Source organism: Alosa alosa, chromosome 23 (genome assembly GCF_017589495.1).
Source record: "Alosa alosa isolate M-15738 ecotype Scorff River chromosome 23, AALO_Geno_1.1, whole genome shotgun sequence".
Taxonomy (NCBI): domain Eukaryota; kingdom Metazoa; phylum Chordata; class Actinopteri; order Clupeiformes; family Clupeidae; genus Alosa; species Alosa alosa.
In genome coordinates this window covers 20,687,488-20,707,883 of record NC_063211.1, presented here as the reverse complement: position 1 = coordinate 20,707,883, position 20,396 = coordinate 20,687,488, and the positions used below count along the sequence as shown (strand labels likewise).

General features: G+C 44.8%; 1 protein-coding gene across 3 annotated transcripts; it reads right to left on the bottom strand.

Moving 5' to 3' along the window:
* Positions 1-2,258: 2,258 nt before the first annotated feature.
* On the bottom strand, positions 2,259-20,287 carry mfsd6a (major facilitator superfamily domain containing 6a). Of its 3 annotated transcripts, XM_048234692.1 has the most exons (7): positions 19,818-20,287; positions 17,476-19,138; positions 14,288-14,385; positions 9,184-9,345; positions 7,295-7,701; positions 6,836-6,839; positions 5,214-5,300 (listed from the first exon to the last, which is right to left on the bottom strand). In XM_048234692.1, exons 2-7 carry the CDS (start codon positions 19,134-19,136, stop codon positions 5,290-5,292), a joined length of 2,343 nt encoding a protein of 780 aa, XP_048090649.1. In that variant the 5' UTR covers positions 19,137-19,138; positions 19,818-20,287; the 3' UTR covers positions 5,214-5,289. The 3 variants fall into 3 exon arrangements, with proteins under 3 accessions (XP_048090647.1, XP_048090649.1, XP_048090648.1); XM_048234690.1 differs by lacking the exon at positions 6,836-6,839 and having other exon boundaries at positions 2,259-5,300; XM_048234691.1 differs by lacking the exon at positions 5,214-5,300 and having other exon boundaries at positions 5,394-6,839.
* Positions 20,288-20,396: the final 109 nt, after the last annotated feature.

The window sequence follows — 20,396 nt, the reverse complement described above, 5'->3', positions numbered from 1 at the left end:
CACACACGAGTGCTTCATCCTCTGATGGCGCTTCCGTGGCATCGGCGTGAGAGCTTTGGGAATTAGTCTGCTGGTGATTGCAGATACAATACTGCACAATCAAAAAGCAAACTACCAGAACGTTGATTGAAGTTCTTCACTGACAATGCACACAAATAATATACAGCATGTGCTATGTACAAATAAAATGTTTACATATGGTTCAAATAAATACATCCACTTAGTGCCATTTGATTAAATTAAGATGGCATAAAATTAAAAAATTCTAAACAAAAAATTGTATTGTTCGGAGTAGACGGTGTGGTCTGGGTCTCTGCTCCCTTGGCCCACACATGGCCCACACATGGCCCTGACAAGGACCGGATCCATGATGGAGTGAGTCGTGAACTAGGTCAGAGATTGTTTGGAGCTTTAGGGTTGCAGTACTTTGGAAGAACACACACACACACACAAACATGTAATTACACTACAGTGACGCACATTAAAAAGATCAGACTCCTCGACTCTTCTGAACAGGGTGTGTAGGGAGTGTTTGTGTGCGTGCGTACATGCAAATGTGTATGTGTGTAAGGGTGTATCGGTTTGTGTATGTGTGTTTGTGTGTACCGTATGTGTATGTATGTTTGTGTAAATGTGTGTGTGTGTGTGGATGTATGTGTATGTGTATGCAAACGTCTATGTGTACATGGGTGTGGATATGTGTGTGTGTGCGCGCGTATGCAATGTAAATGTGTGTGTTGTTGTTTGATATATACTTTGTGCATGCAAGTGTGTGTGTGTGTGTGTGTGTGTGTGTGTATGTATGAGCATGTATGTACGTGTAAATGTGTATGTGTGTGCATGTATGTGCATGTGTTTAAATATGTGTGTGCATGTACTGTATGTGCATGTGTTTAAATGTGTGTGTGTGCGTGTGCACACGTGTGTGTACTGGGACCAGTCCCCTGAGAGGCTGGCCGGGGCCGCGCGTATCCCAGATGCGGGTGCCCTCTCTGGGCCAGTGCTCCCAGGTGGGTGGGTATGAGGTCGCCCACGCGGTGCCTGGCTGTGTGGGCGTCATGTAAGAGGCCCATTGATCGGGCGCGGGGCATAAAGCTTCTCCCTGTTCTCCCTCCCTCGCGTCCTCCGGTCAGCCGCTAGCTTCGCATTCCACAGGTCTTCAGTCCAGTGGACCACATGCAGATCCATCATGGGCGTTGTCAAACCGATGAGTCTGATAATGGTTAGAACGTCAGGCTTAATATTTCAATATCAACCCCACAGCTTCAGAGTATAGAAAATTATATTAAGACAACGCATTCTTCAACAAAGGCATGTTTTCCTGCGGTTGTCTATCTGAGGGGCTTGGATATTCTTTAGAACGTTCTACAACATTCTAGACACAGGTGATGCAGTGGAACATTACTGGGCTGGTTTCCCATACACAGATCAAGACTAGTGCTAGACTAAAAGAAAACTTCAATAAAAATCTCCATTGAAAAAGCTTTTAGTCAAGGACTAGGCTTAATCTATGTATGGGAAATTGGCCACATATATCTATACTGCAATCACTGAAGGTGTAATAAGAACCAGCACCAAACTCTGATTTTTCCTGATTTGTTTTGCCCATAACGTTTTCATGTCCATAGCTGGATCCAAAGAACCTGCATAAATGGTATCAAATAATTATGAAATCTCAAACTGCGGTAGGCGGCCATGCCCTTCGGGGAAATAATTGTTTTGGGAAGGATTCTTGAGCAGAAATCCACTCCCTGTTCCTGCTACAACTGTGTACAAAGGGCCTTGGGTTCATGTTATCAAATGGGTGAGAAACATTGGGCTGCAATAGGCGAAATGGCCCTGAAGAGACAAAGATTAAACAGGATTAAACGGGTGACAGCAGGACAGCACACACCCAAAACACCTTTTTTTCAGACACAAATGAAAAGTGTGTCAAAAGTGAGTTGACTGTGCACATTTTCACTAGTAGAGAGTGAATCTTTAGGTGGTTTGTATTAGCCATTTTGTGTGAAACGTGTTACTTCTGTTGTGGCTTTCGCCTGTTCTTTTTTTTTAAAGCAAAGTCGCTTATTGCACACTTAACACCAGTGGATGATCTTACGTTGTTGTAAAATACTATTCTTTCTGTGGCAAGGAGACGGCAACAAACAGTAAGTTTAAAATAAAAGACAAATAAAAGATGAAAGCTGAAGATGAATTCAAATGATGGGAGTGAAACAATAATATAAAACAATACATTTATCAGCACAGTAAACAGATTGAATTAACATAATCTTTATTTTGATTGGTTACAACTGAAATATTCATCATTTAAAGGTGGTCAGTTTACAACACACAGAGACGACACAATCTCCTTTAAAGGCATTGCACAAGCATAATGGCATGACTCCAGCAAGAGACACAATACACGTGAGACCAGCATGAATAAAATGGAACTCTTGGCGTCACAGAGCTGCATTTGCCTGAACATTAATCTTTTCTCACTGTTAGGAAAGTGTCTCACTGATGCTGCCGCGGTTCCTGCTAAAGAGGACTGAGTGGAAACTAGACAAAAACTATGACCACAAAAGCCAACAGATGAACTCTTTTTCCATCCTGACCCTGAGCCGTTGTATTGGGTTACTCACTCACACCTGATAGCTCCTGCGTCACCACACGGCCACAGATCAGACGAGGCCGACTTCGATACTTCCCTAACTTCTCTTTACTGTCAGTGCTCACATCTGGCGCTTTTACTTGTTTTAAAGGAAGATCAGACTGTGTGTTTGTGTGTGTGATTTAAAGGATGATCAGGCTGTGTGTTTGTGTGTGTGTGTGCGTGATTTAAAGGAAGACAAGGCTGTGTATGTGTGTGTGCGTGTTTTAAAGGAGGATCAGGTTGTACGCTGCCTGAACTGCTACAAGCGTGAAGGAGTGATGATGTGTCTTACTAATTGAACAAACAAATAAATAAATAAATGTAAGAATGAATCAATGAATAGAATTGTGACTTTGTTCTGTTCATCCTGACCCCTGACCCTTAGGACTGACCTGTGTGTCCAGGCCAAAACAAATGAAACCAAACTTACAGAATAAATAAATTTTTCTAGGCTTTGAAACATGCTTGGAGACACAGAACTGTAATCTTCATATATTCAAATTGCAATGAATCTGATTTTTTCTTTTACAGATTAACCTATTTATGGGTAGTACTCGTCATCACCACTGGAGTTGGTTGATCTTTGTCCTGCACTGGCAAATGTCTGATTCAATATCTGAGGGGCCGCGATGAACCAACTGAGCATGTGCAGCAGTAACGTCCACATTCAGATGACTCAACGACAAATTAATCATGACAGTGATGTGGTCGAAGAAGCGTAAAACATCCGCGCATTTTAGCGAATACATGATTCACATGTGCCACTGCAGTCCAGACACACACACACACACACACACGCACACGCATGCACACATTAAGGCCTTCATTAAGGAACAGCTTCATTGTACAAGTAAAATAACATAACATAATAAGGACAGTACTTTTTCAGAGATATACAGTGAGATAACTGCAGGCACATAGTGCAACATACAGGCCCTTGGCAGAGAATCCTGACCAAGATCCTGACAAAACATTGATTTCTGTATTTAAGATAAAGCCCTTTGGGAGTCTCTCATCTCTCTCTCTCTCTCTCTTTCTCTCTCTCTCACACACACACACACACACACACACACACACACACACAGATATTTCCTCCCTTGTTGCAGCTCAAGGATGGAAATAGAGTTATTTACATTGCCATCAGACGGAGTGTCTGTTTCAGAAGGGAAATGGTGCAGTATTATGGTCTGGTTTCCACGGGAACGCTCCCTGTCTGTCCTCCCACTCAGCCAATCAGTGGCGAGCACACCCTCACCCCATGACCCTGACACACAAGTGAGAAGGGATGCATGCATGTGGGATGCATGCAGACACTATAACAGTACCCACCCACACACGCGCACACACTCTACACCGAGGACCAGGGAACAGACTCTCAGGAACTTCCCCCTAATTAATCTGACACAAAGACGCTGTACTCCCATAAAAAGGAGTACAATTTTACAAAATGTTGTTTTATAAAATGTTCTGTACTGTAATTTTCTGTTCTACGATTCCATTCTATCCGACATTAAACCCAACTTTTTCAAAATGATTTTAAAAAACACTTTGCCTTGCTACAGGCACATTTTCTCCACTGAAATTAAAAAGTGTGAAAAAGCACCTAGGGCATCGAGACCAAATATCTGCTGCCCTCTTGTGGTCAAAAATGGGAATCCAGTCCTCTAATTGTGACTATTCTTTTTCAGAATGTTAGAGTAGCTTCTTTTTTTCTTTTTTTTATAATCTCACCCAGATATTGCATTGCAAATAAATAAACAAACATCAGAGCACTAACCCCTTAACATTTTCATGATACAATCCTAAATTGCAATTAAATCTGTAATTGAGACATGTGACTGTCAGCAATGATAAATTAGTCATCAGTAAAAATCTTTTCCACAACGTCAAAGCATAACACAGGCTGTACAAAAACACATAGGAACCATTATGCCACTGGTTCATGTCCACTAAGATGTCTTTTATGAGGTCAGAATGAGGAAGCTGTGGTTAAAATGTCTTCCAACTCCAGACATACCCAGACTCGTAAAGGTCAAAGCTTTTTAAAAAAGGCTTTAAAAAGACACAAAACTAAACATAGCTCCCATATGAAGCGTGACTCCAGCATCGGGTGATATAACAGTGTTGGCCAGCCAGAGGAGCAGAGTGAGCATCTCCTCTTATTCAGCTCCACTTACAGAAAGATCCTTCTCAATGAGTTCAAAGGTCAAAGTTCAAGTGCAATCCCAGGTCACAGCCCAGAGTCTGACCCCACTTCTTTAGGAGGTCCTCGTGCATTAAAGATAAAGGTGACACTTTCATACAAAGTGCCACAAACTCGCACCGGTGGGTTTGGGTATGAAACTCAATGGACCGCATTGGTCCATTGCGGTCGTAGTTGTCCTTCACTGAGTATGGGAATGGGGAGGACGAGGGTGGGGGAGGAGAAGGAGGGCTCGTAAATGCCCGGCAGGGGGCCAGGATGTTCTACAGGTTGGGTCTGATCCAGGGCAGGGTCCATCTGGGGCTCTGGGGCAGATTCCTTGGGGGGCCCTGGGGTTTTGGGGACGGGCCCCCCGGGCGCCGGGCCCTGCTGCTGCTGCTGCGGGTTCTGGGGTTCCCCTGGGCCGACTTCCAAAGCCTCCTCAGTGACCTCAGAGCCTGGGCGGGCCTCAAGTGTATCCTACAAAACAACAACACACACACGCACGGGCATGCACGAACGCACGCACGCGCGCGCACACACACACACACACACACACACACACACACACACACACACACACACACACACACACACACACACACACACACACACACACACACACACCTGAGTATGGTATTCAGGCTTCATATTGTACACTATACATGAATAATAAAGGGGTGTAATATGGATGATTTCATGTACATTCTACAATCAAAAAGTGCCACAGTGAAACAACATTTGTTTCTGCTCCCATTTCTCACATGAATTGAACTACAAGATACAGACATTTCTTTTAGACACACAAAATGCTTGTCTCTTGAGTTTTGTTTTCAAGTTTGTTCAAATCTGTGTTCGCAAGCACTTCACCAAAGTAATCCGTTCACTCGACGTGTGACATATCAAATGCTGCTGATTAAAAGGCATAATTATTGCACAGATTTCCTTTGAAATAATCATAAATCATCACACTCTAAATATGCAATTTTATCACACCTGAAATGCCACACGTAACAGGTTTTGAGGGAGTGTTCAACTGCTATACTGACTGCAGGGATATCCACTTCACTACAGGCACTACAAGTGCTAACTTAATATTTCTTTTTCAACAAATTTTGTGTGCATAGAAGAAGTCTTAGATCTTTTACTTCAAGTCATGAAAATTGGATGTGAACTAACATTTATATGGATGTGAATTAACGATTATATGGATATATATATTTTATATATTTGTTCAGCATATCTTTTGATATTTAAGTGTGACCTTATTGTCAAACAAACAAACAAACAAACAAACAAACAAACATCTAATCTACAAGCAAACATAAACACACACCCCACCAACACTGATGCTGACATGCATTACATGTATAGGTTATACATGGGAGCGATACGGAATATTCTGGCTTTTCATCAAGGATCTCTCAACGTTAACATTTCTTTTAAAATAATTTATGTGATGAGCCATTAACGCTAGTATGAACTTCCTTAACCAACAGGGTGTCATGACATTTTGTGTTTGCAGATTTTGCTACGATTGTTGCGCCTATGAGGAAACTATATTGTCCAGAAGTTAAAAAAGACTCAGGCACATTAGGGTGGACAGAGCCGGTTAAAGAGCGGGCGAGAGAAAGAACGGCCAACGCTTTGAGTCATGGAGTTCTTTGCCTCCGCCTCATCCATTAATGGTGTATACCGGGACACCTTGGCGACCGTTATCCTTAACGTATATCAAATACGCTTTACAATCTGGTATACAGTATTACAAGTATCAGAGAACAGATTCATATACCAGACCAGATCAACGAGTATTGAAGTACTTCTATACCCTTTGACCAGATACAGTGACTAAATTACTGACACCTAGTGGTTCGATGGTTTCACATATATTTTCTGCAAGGCAGTAAATAATGAGATCCTCAATAAAGACCATTAAAGCAACGAACAGTATCAGTGCACACACAGCACGCCACACTGCTGAAAGACAAGGGTGCAGGAACTTCCCACGATCTCACCTCTCTTCACACGCGGTTAGGGAAGCATGGAAAGAGAAGATGTCATTAGAACCCCAAATAAGTCAAACCAGCACTTGAAATCTGAGAAAAGTAGAGACTACAGAGTATTTACACTAAGTATAGTAATCATGTACACTACGCCAGCAGAACAGAGGATACCCTAAACACAGACTACAAAGACTGCTTGGAAGTCAGAAGCTTTAGCCCTAATCTGTCTCTGATCTGCGGTAGATTTTAAACCTCTTTCTGCTAAATAAGGATTGATAGAAGTAGTTTTGGAGTTATTCAACTTATTTTGACACTTTCTCTTTCTCTTTCTCATTTTCTCCTTGCTGTTGTTCTTAAATTAATTTCCATGTATCTTCCCTTTGCTTCATGTCTATTTAGCTGTTTTTTTCTATCATTTTTCTCCTCTTCCTCCTGCCATATCTCCCCCCCCCCTCCTCTCTCTCTCTCTACCTGCAGTGGCTCTGTCTCTATCGGGGGGTTCCTCTTCCTCATGGCCACAAACTCCCAGATCTGGTAGATGGCGAAGGCCATGTTGACCCACGGGGAGCCGGGGATGACCCATGCGGGCTTGGCCACGTCCTCCTGCTCCTCCTGGTGCCGGGTCTTCTGCGCCGGCAGCCTGGGCTCGGGACGTGGGGTCTCCGTGTCCACGCGGTCCTGCGCCAGGTCGATGGTGGCGATGGGCACGGGGCTGGATGGCACCGGAATGTTCTCGGCCAGCATGGGGTCCTTGCCCCTGCTGCCGCTGCTGCTGTCGCCCCCGCGCTCGTCCTGGTCCATCAGGCACTGGATGAGGGAGAAGATGATCAGGATGACCAGGGAGGCCATGCCAATGCCTCGGAACGTCACCGCCGCACCTGTCAATCACAGACAACCGCACAGATCAGCGACACGGAACATCAGAAATCACACACACACACACTACAGAACATCGGACATCACACACACACTACAGAAATTACAAATCACACACACACAAACACACACACACACACACACACACACGCATACACACTACAGACATCAGAAATCCCCCACACACACACACACACAAAATACAGAAATAAAAAAAATAACATAACACACAGAGACAAAGACATTAGAAATTACTGACACACAACAGAAATCAGCAACAGACAGCAGACTCAACAGAAACCACCACAAAGTAAGGCCTAAGAATCATAACCAAACTCAGAGTTGAACCATAGCAGATACAGTGGGCAATAAAGTTGACAATATGACAATAAAGTTGAATCTAATCTATTTTTAAATCTTTTTTTTTCTTTCTTTTTTCTTGCTCTTTAGTTAAACTGAGTGCATTACCATGTTGCTTTTCTGTACATCTGACCCCACATTACACAATCTTCACAATCAAAACTAATCTTTAGGGTGGGGATGAGAGTTTTGATGAATGTAAAACAACATGCCAGCAGGTGGCGCTCAGGATCTGAGGACGGCCATACAGTTGTGAAAATAAAAGAGCCAAGGTACAATAGCTCACATCAGGTGTGTTTTTCTCACAGGGACAACAGCAACTGGAACAGTAACAGCAACCGCAAAAGCAACAGCAACCACAATAACAACAGCACACACAATAGCAACAACAACAGCAACAACAACAACAACAGCAACAGCAACAACTCAATCAGTCATTTCTCTAAGTCACACAAGCAGCAGTTACACCAATGAGAATATCAAGCTGATTTACCACAGTTGTCTAATTTTTCCCCACAATAACATCAGTAAGACTCGCCTTGTGCCTTGCGACTATTTCAATTGTTATTGGTGCTATAAATGAATAAAGTTGAAGTTGACAGGTAATTAATTAGGAGGCACATTTATCCAAAGTGACATGGACTCTCAACACTGGGTTCAGAAATCAAACCCAGACGGAGACAGTACTGCTGCTCCATCACCACCATTAAATAGAAATAGAAAGAGAATAGAATTGAATAGAATAGAATTGAATTAACAGTGCTAATTCCAGAATCAAGAGCTGGCGTTTGGAAGCCATTGGCCCCTTCCCAGAATGCAATAAAAAAAAACACCACCAGATAACAACAACCACAGTAACAACAAACCACAACAAGACAGACAACAACAACAACACAACAAGACAGACAACAAACCACAACAAGACAGACAACAACAACAACACAACAAGACAGACAACAACAACACCACAACTTACAACAGACAAAGAATGCCACTGGTCTATGGGAAAACACACATCACACACACACAACAACAACAACAGACAACAATACACAACAGCAACATAGGTTAGCAACGGACAAAACAATGGCACAGGTTTATGCGGCTGGTGCGTCTGTCCTTACCGAAGTAGTTGACGAAGACGCCGCCCACCATGGCGCCACAGCCACGGCCCAGGCCCAGATGGAGCCCCTGCAGGATGCCCTGCGCCGAGGTGCGGAGAGCCGGGGGCACCGCCGCGCTCAGGTAGGAGATACACGCTGCCCACACCGCCGCATGGGTCACACCTGAGGACACAAAATACACACACACACACACACACACACACACACACACACACACACACACACCAAAATGCCTGTCATTACATGCTCTAACATTGGTAGAATCTTACAAAAGTTTTACAAAACAGGAACTTTATTGAATAGAAGTGTAGTTTTTCTTTATAATAGGAAATGGTGGTCAGTATTTCAGGTCAATGACAGTGTGCTGGACAACTATGATGACTATATTGGACTGAAGCGCAAGCTAATTGACAGGCAGACTGGCAAACAGCCAAAAGTCCACTTTTCAGACATGACAGTTTTGTGTGGACTTTAGATTGACAGCATGTTTACATACTGTACATGCATTGTAAAGGAAAACATCAGACTTTGCATCTGAAGCGTAGAGACCAAAGGGTGCTCTCCAGATAAAGAATTGAGAGCATGTTATAGCACGTCTATACATCAGCATAGATGGTTGAGGTCATTGATTTCCATTGTAGAAGGAAAATGTAGCTTTAAAGGAACACGGCAACCTTTTGGAAAAGGATCTTATTTGCCGTCCACCCCAGAATTAGATAAGATAGATATGACACATAATCCATAAAGTGTCACTGAGAGAAGAGGGACCAGAAACATCAAAGATGTTGGTTTTGGATAAGCTATGTTTCACCTCCACAGTATAACTATAACGATTACTATAAAAAAATATTGTTGTTGTTAATATGAATGACGACGTTCGCACATAATATATAAAGATGATGTCATGAAGAGCGATATCGTTGGGTATCACTTTCAGAGCGATTTTGAGAACAATGAAAAGCTAACAGCCAATCAGAACTCATCACATTTTAGCCATCACATTCATTAACACAAGGAGAGACTTTGCTTATCATTGGTCAGTGTGGACGCTTTTATCGTTATGGTTATAGTTATCATTCCTGGTGTGAACGGCCTTTTAATCTATGAGTGCTGTATGCTTTCTTTGTTGCGAAAAATAGACACAGTCGATAGCAGACGCCTGCCTCAGTGTGACCATGACCCATCTCAAAACGGAGACGGCACAGAGAGCACCATACCACCACGGTGCTGCAACAAGACCTCTCAGCCCGCAGAGCAAATCATGGACTTTTATATCAATTAACACACTGAGGGCCAGATGTACTAACGCTTTTGCGCCATTTCAGGCGTATTTGTTTCGCAATGTGCGTGTAAAATCATTGGCGCAGGTATGTACAAACAGGCGCTAATGATGTAAAAGCAAAACTGCCTGCCTGTCGGGAGCTGAAAGTGGCAGATTGCGATTGTCATGTCATGCATATGCATTCATGGGAGGATCAGGGGAAAGTGTGAGTTTAGCTTAAAAAAGATGGGAGGGGAAGAGTAAAGAGCCTAGTTATGTATTCCGCGGTATGTACAAAGCTTGCTCCTGAAAGCGCCGTCTATTCTCGCGCCTAAATACTTCCGCCTTGTAAAAGCAGGTGTTAATCCACATTGCAGTTCAATGCGTCAATAAGAGAACCTTTCAAAGACAACAGAATCGCTATTTAGAACACCAGTTTTTGTGGTGAAAGTATTTGTACTTTGGTTGGCCTTTCGCATGTCTTACTTTCACTTTCACGTCATTCACTTAAACTTTCCTACTTGCTAGATTTTACCAATCTCCCATAGCCTACATGCACAAGTAGTTTGAGTAGAACTACTGATCTTCATTATCTCCCTGCTTGTTGACATCTTATCAAGTATGGTATTATTTCATGATCGCTAAACGTTTGATTCTTTTTAATGTTGTCATCAGTTAACGTCATTCAACTGCTCTTGTAGGCGCTGCCATTCAGTTGTGGACGTTCGTAAATTGCGTTTATGGGCGGAGAAGGGCAGAGAAAGGCGCAGTTTACACTAAGGATTGAACGATTGATAAATACGACGGAAACTTGGGTCTGACAGCGCTCGCAATCTGCGGTGTGTCCATGGCGCTGATAACGCTACGTTCGCAAATGTACGTACATCTGGCCCTGAGTGACTAGCAGTGAACATGTAGTGTAAGTGTAACGTGTAAGGTCTTGGAAATTCACACAGCACATAAATAAGTATCATAAAGCATCTCGACTACTGCACAGAAGTTGCAGCTAAGCTATCTATTTGTCGAGGTGGCACTGTTTCGACTCAACTGGCTCTGTTTCGACGCAACTGAAACGTGCACACAAAGAGCAAACTGTTAGAGCTGTTATAATCCTCAAGTATCTCACTCAACACGGGTGACCACATCCTGAACAGAAACAGAGGCTGAGTCAGAGACGCAGAGAGAGATTAAAATATGCTGCAGTGTGTGTGTGTATGTGTGTACATGTGTGTGTGTGTGTGTGTGCGCGCACATGGCCATGCCTTTTCCACCTTAGGTGAGCTATGAACTCTTCCAGCTGTAGCTTTTCAATCAAAGTATCGTCATCTCCTACCCACTTCTGATACCAGTGTGTCAGAACCAGAACCAGTACCAGTACCAACTGGTTTCAGCTTCCCCCTTGCGAGATTGGTCATTATAACACTGCAAAAACAACCAATCAAAAAGATGCAGAAGTCTAGAACCTGAACCAGAAATGCAATTTGTTTATATTCCCTCTATCTTCTGGTTGAATTCTAATCAAGGCAATGAGAAATCAACATAATATGTAATATATGGGCATCATAACATTGCTAAAACAACAATGGGTGCCCAAAACATTTGCACAGTACTGTATATACAGTATATATACCGGCATGTGTGTGTGAGTGTGTGTGTGTGTAGGGTGGACCCTGTTCTGATCAAGCTTGTTTATCCAGTTCACTCCACAGGCCAGAGGGTACTCTCCATTCTAGTCCAGTGTGCTGCTGGCGTGGGAAGAGCTTAGGAGGAGGAGCTTAAAGAAGCCACAATCAGCACACAGAGCTACTGGGATTGCTCTTCTTCAAGACAGAGAAAGGAGCCTACTACTGAACATGCTCTTCTGCTTGGAGAAAGTTTAGGGGGTGCAGGGGTTGGCGGTCATTGTCCATTATAGAGAGCAGTCTGCTCAGGGTCTTCTTATAAGTATAAGTATAAGTATATAAACTCTTTTGATATGCTCCTTTTGATCCCGTGAGGGAAATTTGGTCTCTGCATTGATCCCAATCTGTGAATTAGTGAAACACACTCAGCACACAGTGAGGTGAAGCACACACTAATCTGAGCGCAGTGAGCTGCCTGCTACAACAGCGACGCTCCGGGAGCAGTGAGGGGTTAGGTGCCTTGCTCAAGGGCACTTCAGCCGTTCCTAGTCCGAAGCGCTAACCAGTAGGCCACGGCTGCCCCTATCTTATCTGCAACTGATGTCAGTGACTCGAGCTCCATGCCCACCACAGAACCTGCTTTACTCACTGGTCTGTCCAGTCGTCCAGCATCTCTCTTGCTAGTGCTGCCTCCCCAACATACCACAGCATAGAAAAGGACACTGGCCATGACACACTGGTAGAACATAAGCAGGGGCTTGCTGCTGACATTAAATGACCCCAGCCTCCTAAGGAAATAGAGCCTGCTCTGCCCTTTCTTGTAAAGTGCATCAGTATTGGCAGACCAGTCCAGCTTATTGTCAAGATGTAACCCCAGGTACTTGTTGTATGTCTCCACATTCACCCTGTCTATTGTGCATAGTGTTGTCTGTGATGTGTGTGTGCTTCTTGTATGTCTTTATGCCACTGTCAAAGACAATTTTCCATTTTATGTAAGTTTTATGGACATTAAATAAGTCTAAGTCTAATGGTGACAGGCAGCAAGGGAGTGGCAGGCCTCCTGAAGTCCATCACCATTTCCTTAGTTTTAATGGTAAAAATAACTTTGACTTGTTGAATTAATTAGTACTCATTTTGTATTAGAATTTTGGGGGAGATTATACATGTAAGACATTTGTCACCACTCCAGATGGCCACCAATATAGATAGGTTGCTTGCAGAATTATATTTTGTTAAGAGAAACCTGTTGTGTTGGTGTAGTCAAAACACAACGCTGTGTTTGAACAATGACTCCACACACTGTAAAAATAAAACAATTTATGACTCTGACATGCAGGTTTGTGCTGCTGGCATGGGAAAAGCTCCCTGTCTCCAAACTCCATAAGGAGAAGGACAGGAGGAGGAGCTTAAAGAAGCCACAATCAGCACACCGATCTACTGGGATTGTTCATCTCGGGCCCCACCAGGAGAATATTTGAAGGATTTAAGTCATTTGTTTGCCTTGATATGTGAGCCACAAAACCGGTTTGTCCTATCTCTGTTGAATGTCAATGAACCAGGCGTCACCACGAGACCTACTCCACCCTGCCTGATGTGTGTGTGTGTCTTTGTGTCTGAAGGAGAGAGTGTCCAGCTGGAACACCAGGCCTTTACTGAGCCACTCCTAACTAACACACTAAGTTAAGTTATACTTTATCTATCCTGTAAGAAAATTCCTGTAGGAAATATGTCCTCGGCATTTTACCCCCATCCGGGGGTAGTGTACACACCGGTACACACACACACACACACACACACACACTTGGAGCAGTGAGCTCACTAGGAGCCCACACACACTAGGAGCACACATACAAACCCGGAGCAGTGGGCGCCAGTGGGGGATGATAGGTGCACATGTTTCTGTTCTCAGTCTCTGCTTGGTTTGTCAGGGATTCACTCTAATCAAACTAGCATCTGGGCCCTGCACACCCACTCACACTTCCACCGCACACTCTCTCTAACTGCTCTTCTGCCATCTCTCCTCTTTAGCTCCACTGCCTGTTCTTGGTTGTCGGTGGTGTGGAGGAAATAGGGCGTGAGATAAACCAACGCTGAAAATAACTGTCCTGACATGCACTCAAACACACACTCTCGCTCGCCGACAGACGCACAAAGGGCCCGTTTCCGGAACTTCCTCGAGCTTGCGTGACCCCGATGTCAGGTCAGCAGCCTTTGCCCTTACCTTGCAGAACCTCCATGGGCAGCACGATCCAGGCGTTCACCAGGTAGGAGATGTACAGGTAGCGTGCTGTGTTGCAGGCAAGGCCAATGTACAGTACCCTAAGAAGGACAAACAGAGCCAGAGATAAAAGTAAAAACATATTGATTAAAAGATACAGTAGATTTCAGACTAAAAAGAACTTGTTGACTTGTTGAATTAATTAGTACTCATTTTTTATTAGATTTTTGGGGAACATTATGTAAGACATTTGTCACCACTCCAGATAGCCACCAATACAGCTTGCAGAATTATATTTTGTGATGGGAAACCTGTTGTGTTGGTGTAGTCAAAACACAAAACACACTGTGTTTGAACAATGCCTCCACGCACTGTAAAAATAAAACGTTTTATGACTCTGACATGCAGGTTTGGCCAGCTCTGGTGAAAAACACACAGGATTACAAAACCACAAAAAGGACATGCACACACACACACACACACACAGACACACACACAGACACACACACACACACACAGCATGGACAGTGTGACAGAAGCATCTGCCACTGACAGAACTCCAAGGCCCTGAGTTGAAAGGCAGGCAGAGTGTAACCTCAAGCAGTAAGCAAAGCATCTCAGGCCTGAACTAAAGCTAACCTGTAGCATGCGGGAGCATTGAACTGACCCACACTGATGCAGTTGTGCCCAGGATCTTGCTGCTCGTGGTATTAAATTAGCAAACAGATCTCACCAAGATATTAATTCAGTTAAGAGTTTGCACTTTACACTTAGCCCATCATCATTAAGATTAGGCCCCACCATGTTCGTGTGGCAGGCAGGCAGGTTTGCACCTTGACCTTGTGAACTCAGAAGAGGTCAGTGGACCGGAGAATGTCCTTCTCCTGAGCCGGGCGCCACAGCCGGTCTGATGCTGTTAAGCGTCCAGAGACTCTGAGAGGCCATTATGTCTGACACACAATGGCCACAAAGGAGACCGCCGCTGCTATGGCCATAGTCCAGCGCAAACAGGGAAAACGGGCCTCAGGCTGGTACCATAAACACCCACACAAACACATACACACATGTGCACGGACGCAAGCAGGCATGCACGCACAGACATTATCAGACAGACAGACAGACACATTAGCACACCCACACACACACACTTTTCATCCTAGCGGAATAATTTTGTTCTTTCTACTTAAGCCAGCTTCTGGCCTGCCTAAAGCATGAAATAGGCTACTGATCCGACACATTATCTTGGGATCTCCAGAAGCTGCTGGCTCACTCGTATGCCATTGACCTCTACTGAACCAACCCGCCTCGCCTCACTGTCATTGGCTGGAATGTGACCTTGCACAACTCAGCTGGAGCTGCTCCCTCAGACCGTAGGTGTCCCACTCCCTACCCTGCTGCCTCCGACTCATCATCCCTCACTTGACTTTCATGCATAGCAGCACTAAACACAAAAAAAAAAAAAATGCTTTCAACACGCTGGAGTTGGGAGTCATTTTTCAGTTGCTGAATATTTGCATATACTTTACAACAGTTCTGTCTGGTAGCACAATGATTCATTCCTGATTAGAGGCATTCTATGAGGGGGGATATCCTGGGGCAACCCTACTAGTAATCACCGTTCGTAACAACTCAGGCAGTGATGTGGTAAAGTCACATTTCTTTCACTCATACCATATAACTAACACCATACATTTCTATGGAAGATTCTTTGAGTGCTGTGTCTCCTCATTAGAAAGTCTCTGGCTCTACAGCTTTTAAAAAAGGTCTCTTGACCACTTTACCCCACGTGTGGTCTTCATAAAAACAACATTTAAACACACACTCTTGTTCTTTTCATAACAACATAACAGTCAGAGCTATTCACGTCCTTTGCATCAGTGCCCCAGTAGAGCAGGGAGCCTTCAGCTGCTTGAGAGTGCAGTATGAGAGAGCAGCGTGACGCATCCAGCAATTAGGAATTATTTTTCAGCTGGTCAAACTCCTAAGAGGCTAGTGAGTTTAATGGAACACACATTTGGAGAGAAAATTAATTGCTGAAAATTGCTTCAGTTGCTGACAGAAAAAAAATTGAGAAAGACATTTTAGTTAATTTTAGAGACTTGTTGAACGCTAATGCCACAATAAAACCAATAGTAAATCATACAAATTAGACTTCTGCATGGCTAATATGGATGCAGGGTTAAAAAATATATACTGCACAACCACAGTCAAGAAAGATGATTTGTGAAGCATTCCCTCCATGAGGCTACCAGACGTGACTTAGGTTACATGACATGTCTTGCAGGGCCACCACAGTCAACAGGCCAACTACCATTTCAAACAGAAACACTTGTCCAACGACTTTACTTGAGTGCTCTACATTACAGGATACAAAATGCATCTCATCAAGAATCTGATAAGCTTGTTGTAAAGAAGGAAGCCGATGCTTGTTCACATGCTAGTCCGTTTCCCTTTTCCTGTAACTCACACGCTGAGCCTCACAAAATGTATCCACCGAGCTTGATAAGCTTGTAACCGATGATGTAGGTCATAGCACCCCACCAGAGGTGTAAAGAAAAGAGGGTAACACTTTACTTGACAGTATTGACATAAGAGTGACATGATACTGTCATGAACATATGACACTGTCATGACACATGAACCCTAACCCCAACTCTAATCCTAACCCTGATCCTAACCCTAACTTGTTATGACAAAAAACAAAGTCACTTAATAACAGAAGCGTTATGTCATAAATGTTTATGACTTGTTTATGACACATTCATGACAGTGTCATGGTACTCTTATGTCGATACTGTCAAGTAAAGTGTAACCGAAAAGTGTTTATCCAAACAATCACCGTCACCTGAAGAGACCTGATGTGGCTCATCGGATGACTTACATAAAAGTTGGTTAATTAGGCAGCCAACCTCAGTGTAGACCAACGCCCTTGTTTGCAAACCACTCCAGCTCTGTCTACATGACTGTCATGTTGTCTCTCATATGGAACAGCTTATATGATGTGTTTGACTAACTCACCAGAGGTTTAAGTAAACTGTTTAGCTCAATATCCTCTACCTGTACCTTAGGAGGTGGCTCTAAGATGGGTCTGATGGGTCTTTTGTCTGTACCTTAGAGGATGTGGTGTGTCTGAAAAGCTTGAAGCGCCTGGTAAGTTTTTAGCCAAAAAAAAGTCTACGTGATCTGCTCACCTGATGTGTCCGATGAGCTCGATGAGCTTGTGGCTGGTGAAGTAGGCGCCCAGCTCGGACACGTGGCTGAGGATGGAGCAGACGCCGAACAGGGTGGTGGTCCCCTTCAGGTCCTCCAAGTGCCAGTAGAGGAAGGTGAAGACGAAGCCGTAGCCGAAGCCCATGAACCAGGCCACGAAGAGCACCGTGCCGTAGCGCACGGTGCACAACAGACGCAGCAGGTCCCGGTAGTGGAACGTCTGGCCGCCGGACACTTCCGCGGTCGGGGTCGCTGACGGTGCCTGCTGCTGCTGCTGCGTGCCGTGTTCTGTTGATTCGGACACATTTTGGACAACCTGGGGCATCTCGACCGCAGGTGGCAGCTGGTCCTCCTCCTGCCGGTAGTCCAGGCCGTCGAACTCGAACTGGGTGCCCACGATGAACGCCAGGCCCATGAGGACGCCGAACACGATGAAGGCGATGGTGTAGTTCTTCAACTCGGGCTCTGGGCAGCCAGGCACCAGGATGTGGAGGCGCGTGTGGTCGATCCAGATGCCCACGGAGAGCATGGCCAGGCCCCAGCCCAGAGAGCCCCACATACGCTGGAGACCGTAGCGGTCGCGGTGGCGGCCCAGGTACTGCAGAGTGACCGTGTCCACGATGGTGACGGCCGGTGCGCTGAAGAACTCGCCCACAATCACCATCAGCAGGATCATCAGGAAGATGGTCTCCACCTGTTCAACGTTGTAGATGATGGTGGGCTTAGTGGGAGCTGCCGTTACCATCGTTGTTGTGGTTGTTGTGGTGGTGGTCGGGGGAATTGCGGTCGTTGTGTCATTAGCGTCTAAGGGAGAGGTGGTGTCGTTATTGGATGTGGTGTCTGAGCGATTTGCTGGTGTGTCGCCACCTGCTGTTCCATCCAAACTCGTGAGGTTGGCTTCCCGTTTGATCCTCTGGGGGGCACTATACTTAGTTTGCCAGCTGTACAGCTCCTTCCCAAACAAATCCCGCCGTGACCGACTTGTGTTGCCCGAGGAGACATCGCCTGACGCATTGTTGTTGGCAGGCAACGTGGTCATTGTGGTGAGGTCCACACTGTCGCCGGGGTTACTGGGCACGGTGAAGTTGGGCAGCGGGGCCATCGGGGTGGTGGTCAGCTCCGGGCTCGAGCAGGTCATGTCTGCCTGTTGGGAGATACTGATGCCGCAGTTGAACAACAGCCAGCAGAAGACTGAGAACAGCAGCACGGCCTTGCCTTTGTGGTAGCGATCTGCCACCATCCCCCAGAAGGGGGCGCTGCAGAACTCTATGAAGTAGCGGATGCCCACCAGCAGTCCACTGTGACCGGGCGTCATGCCCAGCTGCTTGTAGTAGACAGGCAGCAGCGGGTGCAGTGAGCCGTAGGCCGCGTAGAAGAAGAAGTAAAAAATCTTGGAGACCAGGAGGCGCCGGTTGACCCGCAGGCACATCCTTTGACAGCAGCCCATGTCTGGGGCCTGAGAGGGCGAGACGAAGGGAGGGGGCACTGGGTCGTCGCCCGCGGTGCCTGTATGTGGGCCAGAGGAGGGCAATGCATCCGTGCCCTTTTTAAGAGAGAGGACACCAAAATGCCCAGACGGTCCATGCTTTCTCTTCGGTTCATCCTCATCATCAGTCAGTATGGCCACTTTGTCGTCCGCCATGACTGTAACATATGGCAGAGGGAGGTGGGTTTAGTTAGTGCAATTTATGTCTGTAAATATTAAAAGTTTATGATATTTTAAAGGCTGCTGTACACACATTGTTTTTTGAGAATTCAACTACGTATAAATCTCTTGTTACCATCAGCAACATCAATAACAGTGAATAATAGACAGGAGTCAACTGTCCTCTACTGCCTGCTTCCTTCTCTCATTATGATGAGTAATAGGGAGGAGAGTGAGGGAAATAAGTAGCCTACCTGTCCTGGAACAATAGTTTTTGACGCAGTTCACACATGAAGAAAAACTGGGCCATCTACGTAAGCACGACAACTATTTACCGGTCTAGTTTTTGCGGAAGTCCAACCTATAAGGCGTCAGCTTCTAACTTAATTTATGACTGTAACAATGTTAAAATGAATCGGCTAAATATAAAAACTACACTTGCTACAACAGTTTGTTGACGCTCAGTAATATACAGATAAACACGTGAGCTCAGTTGCTGAGCTGCGCTCCTAAAAAAGTGACGTCTACTAGTAGTCAAGCGAATGACACAACAGATAACGAATTATTTGTCTTCCTATTGATGAGAGAAAACGGATGTCTTTACGTGATCATCTGAATCACATCGACCCCAAGCCGAAATACCAGATTACTAAATATTAAAGAGTGTATTATGCCCACCTGCTATCTTCGAAGAGGAAGTTCAGTTTTCGTGTCGATGCAAGTTCTTTAGCTTCAGTTTGCCGGACACCGGCAGGTGGGTAACTCGATGCTTCTCAGAGCCATCAAACATGGACGGAGGAAGTTAACAGATTCATCACTTTTCGCGCAATTACGGGCGTGTACCGGTTTGGATCCATAAAGTTGTCAATGATTCAACGTTTTCTCCACAGATTAATCTTAATCTATTCTTGTTTTCGTGCGAACCGCGGGGACTTCTGCCTTACCTGTCCTGCGCAGTCTCCACAGACCCGAACCGTCCCCACCCCACCTTCAGAGGCGGGGTTTGGAGTCTTCCTTTCCAATAAGTTTACGCCCTCGATATTTCCTTTCCTGTTTTTACCCGGACATGGTGATTGAGATTCTGAATTGCATGATTATGGCTCTACTACAGGCAATTGAACATAAATCTTGAAATTAAAACAGCGTGTTTCACAGACAAATGTGAACAATTTGTGCGCTGGGTCTAGTTTACCTCACGTGCTTTAGGAAGTAAAATGAAATTCCAAACGTTGAGCAGCAAATTAAAGCTTATTTGAT

What these genes read in the sequence shown, in the direction of transcription:
- mfsd6a (XM_048234690.1), bottom strand. Translation starts at nt 19,136, where the DNA reads ATGGCGGACGACAAAGTGGCCATACTGACTGATGATGAGGATGAACCG. An exon ending in CGTCTTCGTCAACTACTTCG is followed by an intron (nt 7,702 to 9,183) that starts GTAAGGACAGAC and finishes TGTGATTGACAG; the next exon opens with GTGCGGCGGTGACGTTCCGA. An exon ending in TAGAGACAGAGCCACTGCAG is followed by an intron (nt 5,301 to 7,294) that starts GTAGAGAGAGAG and finishes GTTGTTTTGTAG; the next exon opens with GATACACTTGAGGCCCGCCC.